This window comes from Octodon degus, unplaced genomic scaffold (assembly GCF_000260255.1).
Source record: "Octodon degus isolate 3935 unplaced genomic scaffold, OctDeg1.0 scaffold00024, whole genome shotgun sequence".
In the NCBI taxonomy this organism is placed as follows: domain Eukaryota; kingdom Metazoa; phylum Chordata; class Mammalia; order Rodentia; family Octodontidae; genus Octodon; species Octodon degus.
Window position 1 is genome coordinate 18,526,817 of NW_004524600.1, and position 6,162 is coordinate 18,532,978.

General features: G+C 40.6%; 1 protein-coding gene across 1 annotated transcript in view; it reads left to right on the forward strand.

Moving 5' to 3' along the window:
• Utrn (utrophin) overlaps positions 1-6,162 on the forward strand; it is a 522,813-nt gene that overhangs the window by 230,774 nt on the left and 285,877 nt on the right. The window contains exons 41-42 of the mRNA XM_023712207.1: positions 3,919-4,069; positions 5,784-5,959. Coding sequence (XP_023567975.1) covers positions 3,919-4,069; positions 5,784-5,959 — 327 coding nt within the window. The remainder of the gene's footprint in view (positions 1-3,918; positions 4,070-5,783; positions 5,960-6,162) is intronic.

The following is a 6,162-nucleotide window of genomic DNA, read 5'->3' on the forward strand; positions in this document are numbered from 1 at the left end:
CAGCCCACCAGGGGGCAGGGCTGGCTGGCATGTGGTGCTGGGGGATTGAACCGCGGTCCCTGATGCTTTTGCTAAGCTTGTTCTAAGTAGGTGCCCTAGACCACCGAGCCATCTCTCCAGCCCCTCTTTTTCATTTTTTTAAATGAACAATTTTCAATACTTTATCTTGAATAAACATATGCCTTTTGTCATTGCTATTTCCTTTTTATAAATTAAAATATATTTCTAGTTCCTATTTTATTTTGCTTTATCAGACCAATAGTGTGGGTCACGTACCATATTTTCATTTTTAAAGGGTTATATATTTTTCCATTCAATAAAAGTAAAATCCGTATGCCATTCCCCACAATTATTCTGAAGTCTATATTCTTTTTTCTGTGTCTTTTCCTAGTAAAATTTTGACTGTCAATTCATGGATGATGATCAATTGAAAATAGTAGTCTTTGTTTTGTTAATTTGGACTCTTTTCTGTGTGACTTTAGAGAAGTTTGTAGTGTTGTTGAACCTTTTCTTATCAGGGTTGTTACAGAAGAGCCACACATGCTTTTCTTCTTTGTTGTGGCAGTGTTGGTGTTGGGTTGCTTTCTTAGACACTCTGTGTATTGATATAAAATTGCCTTTGTTGGCCTTTCTTATTACATGGAAATATCATTTGTTTACACTTTAATACTTTTCTTATGTTTTCAATTATTCTGTTTGCACTTCCGCATCTGGCAGAGCCTCGAGACTGTGGATAGGCAAGGTTGATTGCAGACACACACGGGATTTTCTTGAATGTAAAAATGTTCTTTGAAAAGATAGGGGGCCGGGGAGATGGCTCAGTGGAATAAGCACTACCCTGGCAAGCTCAAGGGCCTGAGTTTGATCCCCAGTTCCGCAAAAAAAAAAAAAAAAAAAAAAAGAAAGAAAAGAAAAAGAATAAAGAAAGAAAAAAAAATTCCTACCATGAAACATTTAAAATTTTAAAACAAGACTATCTTTATGTTGGAAAAACCTCTTATATCTTTTAGTATTTTCTTTGCTTACCTCATGATATTTACAGAGGACTGTCTTGCTTTAATTGCCCAAGTGCTTGGAGGCAATGGCTGAGTTCTTACTTTTATTTCCAAGCTTTGCTTTGTTTTTTCTCTCCTTCCTTGGTAAGCTGTCCTAACACGTGCACTTTGCTCTGCTCTCTTTAATCACTTGTCACATGCAACAGATGAGAACTTCCTTCTGCTCTTCCATCGTTAGATTGAATTCCATGGCGATTCATGTGCCTCGGCAGAGTTTCGGCTTGTCAGGGAGGCCACCGAGGCCAGTGTCTTTCAGGTCCCTGAGCTGCTTTGTTTGCTGCTGTGCAAGCTGGTTGTTGGCCTTCAGAGAAGCAGAGGTAGATGCAGTGAAAATAAAGCATCTGCTCTTTTAGAACCTCCCGTGGCTGTTGTGTGGTGACTGGAGGTGTCAACATTCGTATTTCCAGGAACTTGAAAACCATTTAGGCTGATGGTGGTGTGGTTTTAGCTGATGTATTCCATCCCTTGCACTCAGGCATTTCTTCTTTGTCTCTTGAATCCCAGGGCCCTTGTGTACCTTCTCTAAGAAATTTCTATTCATGCAATGTCCTTCTTTATGGCATTCATTACTATATAGACTAAGTCTAGACTTCTCTTGAGTTCAGTTAGCTTTTTATCACTGTTCTCAGTTGACCTTAATTTTAATACATTACATATTGTTTAAAATAAGTGGTGCTTTACTCTTTTTTTTTTTTTTTTTTTTTGGTTTTGTTCACACAATGTATTTATGGTTTTCTTCACTTTCTTTACTTTTCCTTTTACTTACTTATACCCAGAATTCCATGGTTTACCAAGAATAGGTGCCTTTCTTCATTCCGTCAGTCATTCTTTTTTCATCATTTAAGAAGATTTTGGAGTTGTCTTCAGTTGTAGACTTTGCCTCTGTGTCTACCTTTCTGTCCATTTATCATACTCATGGGTTTGATGAAGATATTTTTTCATGGTGGCGAAATGCACATGTAAAGCAGATGCAGTCTCTTTCTTAGGATCTAAAGCTATAGGTATAAAAAAGTAGAGAGGTTATTACTAGACAGTGGACGGGGTGTAGAAAGGACAGAGCAGGAAGCCATTGAGAGACCCTGGTAGAAGCGGAACACTGCTTGTACTGTGAAGAGAGCCAGGTGAAGGGATAGTTAGCGTTCCCTAGGGCGTAAGTAAGAACACTGTGATGTGTTTGAGCAGAAGTAAATAGTCCACTAGACCTAGAACTTTTAGCAACGAGATGAAACCAGAAAGCTGCAGAGGGCCCAAGTCAGAAGGACCTTGTGTGTTGTAGTAAGCAGTTTATTTTAGTCTGAATCCAGGAGGGAGAAATTATAGTATTGTACTGAGGGATTGACAGTTTATTGATTGCAGTGTAGCTCGGTGAAAGATAAGACTGAGGCCAATATTATTAGAATCTTGGAGGGTTTTATTTTGTTATTGTGTCTTTGTTGTTGTTTTGAGACAGGGTCTTGCTATATAGTTCAGGCTGGCTTTGAACTCACTGTGTGTCCCACTGTAATCCTCCTTCCTCAGCCTCTAGAGTGTGGGATTGCATGTGTGCAGGAGCATACCCTGCTGCAGAAATCTTTTAAACCTCTCCTTGCTGCACTGCTCTACATATGAGTGAATGATTGATTGAATGAATGAATATAATTTCCTTAGATCCTTATCCAATAAGGCTTTTCCTTTTTCTTTTTATATTGTGTATCCCAAATGTGCAAGTACTGCAGTTCTTCCTTTATCTCCTCTTTGAGAGCAGTTTCAACAAAACCTACACTGCCCTCTGTCTCAATCTGTGCTTTGAGTGTACTCTATTCTCGCTGTCTTTGGGTAAATGAGGCACTCCTGCGCACTTGCTACATGAAGTGTCCCAGTCTGCTCGGTTGCCCTAAGACAGAGTGTGGCCTGGGTGACTGAAAGAGCGGGTGTTTTTTCACAGTTCTGGAGCCCGGAAGCCAAGAGCAGGATGAGCAGGGTTAGCTCCTGGCTTCCCCGTAGCCACCTCCTTGTTATGCTCTTAGTGAGCTCAGCTTGCACTGTGTCCCTTGCTCCTCTCCTAAGATCCCTGGTCCTTTCAGGTCAGGGCTCCACCCTCACTTAATTACTTCCTTAAAAGCCAGGAGTAGATCAGCAGCATAGTGCCTGCCTGACAGGTGCAAGATCCTGAGTTCCATTCCTGGTACAAAAAAAGAAAAAAAGCCCATCTCTAAATGCAGTGCTAGGGGCTGGGGAGATAGCTCCAGTAGGCTTAAGTGCTGCAAAAAATAAAGAAAGAAAGAAAGAAAAAATAAACAAAAAAATAAATAAAATAAACGCAGTGCTACCGTGGGGGTTAGGGCTTCAACACCTGAATTTCCACTGGACAGAATTAAGTTCTCAACACAGAGTTGACAGAGGACAAGGAAATTTAGAACTAGGTTAGGTTAGCCCTGTGGAATTTTTATAGGTGTAACAGTGTATTTGTTCTAAGAAAATAAGTAGCTCATCATATATTTCACTGTATTGAAATGTTCAGGTGTAAACTTGAGTGGACTAACATGTTTATGAATGGAGAAGCTTGGTTTTGCAAGCCAAAGGAGGCTAGCTCTTTCCTAATGAAAAGTCACCCTGTGTGTGTGTGTGTGTGTGTGTGTGTGTGGCAGGGGAACATGTACCTGCAGAGAGGGTGGAAGGTTGCTTTGCTTTTCATATGTTGCTCAGAGAGGAATTATTAACCCCAACACACCGTGAACATTGGTCTTGCAGAGCGATGAGCTGTGAGTTGACTGCATTTGGAAAATGTTAGTTTAATGAGAGCTGAATTTTCTTTTTAGGAATAAAATACTTATAGGCATTCTGGAGAACGGAGAAACCCATTTTCCTTTTTCACATTCTACAGGCACTTCGACAGGGCCATAGAAGAATGGAGACAGTTCCACTGCGACCTTAATGACCTCACCCAGTGGCTAACAGAAGCGGAAGAGGTGCTGGCAGATACCTGTGCTCCTGACGGCAGCCTGGACCCGGAGAGGGCCAGGGTGCACCAGCGGGTGAGTGTGTTTGGCCCAGGGAAGGGAGCTGTCACAGAGCTGTGAGTGTCACTACAGGTCATTCAAGACAGAGTTCAGGAGTAAGAAGCACATACTCTAGCTTTTTCAGGAGTGAATAGGTAATTTGTAATCTTTGGTCCAGATCCTGGCTTCGAACGTTAAGGAGAAATTTGTCGTGTACAGTTTTCAATGAGAATTTAAAGACGTTTAAATAAAAGTACTGTATAATGACCAATGTGAGATGCAGTTTTATTTTAGAATTTGGTTAAGAACCACTTTTTTTTTCCCCTTCCGGTACTGGGTATTGAGCGCAGAGTCTTCCACTGGGTTACATCCTTGGCCCTTTTCATTTGTTATTTTGAAATAGAATCTTGAAATCGCTCAAGCTGGCCTTGAACTTGAGATCCTTCTGCCTCAGTCTCCCTCATAGCTGGGATTAAAAGTGTGAATAACTAGGCCATGCAAACAATTTTTTCTTTTGAAATTTTGTATTGAAAATTACGCTTATAAAACTTTCTACCCAAGGTCTTATCAAAACCAGAAAAATATATGCATATTTTACCTCTGTGTTCTGTCCTTCTGTACACAGGAATCTCGTTTTTCCTTCTATCATAGGTACTTATCATAAAAGTAAGGTATCTTTTAGCTAGAGCAGGGCAGCCGCTCATGTAAAAGTCGAGGACAGTAGCCAAATAAATTTTTCTGATAGCATTATCTTTAAAAATAATGATAGAAAGAAAGCAAGATTTCAATTGTACTGATGTTAAAGGCTGGGGAGATAGCTCAATAGAATAAGCACTTGCCTTGCAAGCGCAAAGTCCTGAATTCAATCCCTGGAACTGAGAAAAAAAAAATTCAATTGTACCAATGTTAAAAATACTTCTTTTTATTAAAAATTGAAAATGAATTATGTGTAGGTACCTCATGAGGAATTAAAAGAGAATGCTTTATTTTTCTCATAAACATGTTAGCACATTTTTCTGTATGTTTTAGAGTTACAGATCAGTGCTTACATTTGACTTTAATTCTTTTTGTTTACAATCTCTTCACTGATACACACAGTTAATAAACCAACTAAAAATACCCAGAGCCATAATTACTTAAATCATAGGACTTTAGAAAACGAGGTCTATACAAATACAATGCTTAAAGTGGTTTGGAAATGCATTTATGTGTTTCTACAATGTCCGTAAATTCTTTTGAAAATAAGAATGTTACTTCAGATCTATAAAATACACTTTAAATATCCCTTTAATCTGTTACTTAAAAATTTGCAGGCCAGTGAAATAATGTCTCAGTAAAATACACATTGAGGATTATTTATGTATGGCTGGACATAAGAATATATGGGGAGAATTTTTGCAAGAGGTGCTTTGAAGCACTTGTTTAGAAGCAGATGAGCAATTTACGATAATCAAACATGATTGATGCTTCAGCTTCTATACAAACAACTGCTGCTGATTTTATATTTTAGTCTGTTTCACTTTATTCTGCCTGAGGGCACTGATGAGAGTGCGTTTGGTTTCAGGATTGAATTCATTCAGTGTGTTGCTCCCGGAAATGTAATTAATTCTAAAAGCCTTTTCTGTGAACACAAAATACCCTCCCAAGAATTTGTTTCTCTAAGGCTTTGCTGGGTGACACGACATCTGGGTGGCTTCGTGGCATCGGAACAGTGTCGCCTCGTGGTGAGCTGAGCTGTGCTGTGTCGCAGGAACTTGAGGAGGGCATCAGCAGCCACCAGCTCAGCGTGGCGGCCCTCAACCGCCTGGGGGACAGGATTGTGCAGCAGCTGCCGCCCGCAGACGGACGCTTCCTCGGGGACAAGCTCGCGGGTCTGAACACGCGCTGGAGCGCCGTGCTGGCCCAAGTGAGGGCGCGGCAGCCCAGGTGAGTCCGCGGCTGCTGGTGGAGGCCAGGGCGATGCGTTTGGGGTAGTCTAAGGTACAGTCCCCTAAGCTGGATGTTCTTTTATATCCGATATTATGATTCGAATTGTTTGCGAGACTTTCCGCTGGCCATGTTCCTGCCTCACTCTTGTTTTTAAAGTTTTTCCGATTTTAGTTTTTATCAGCACACGCTGGGAGTACATA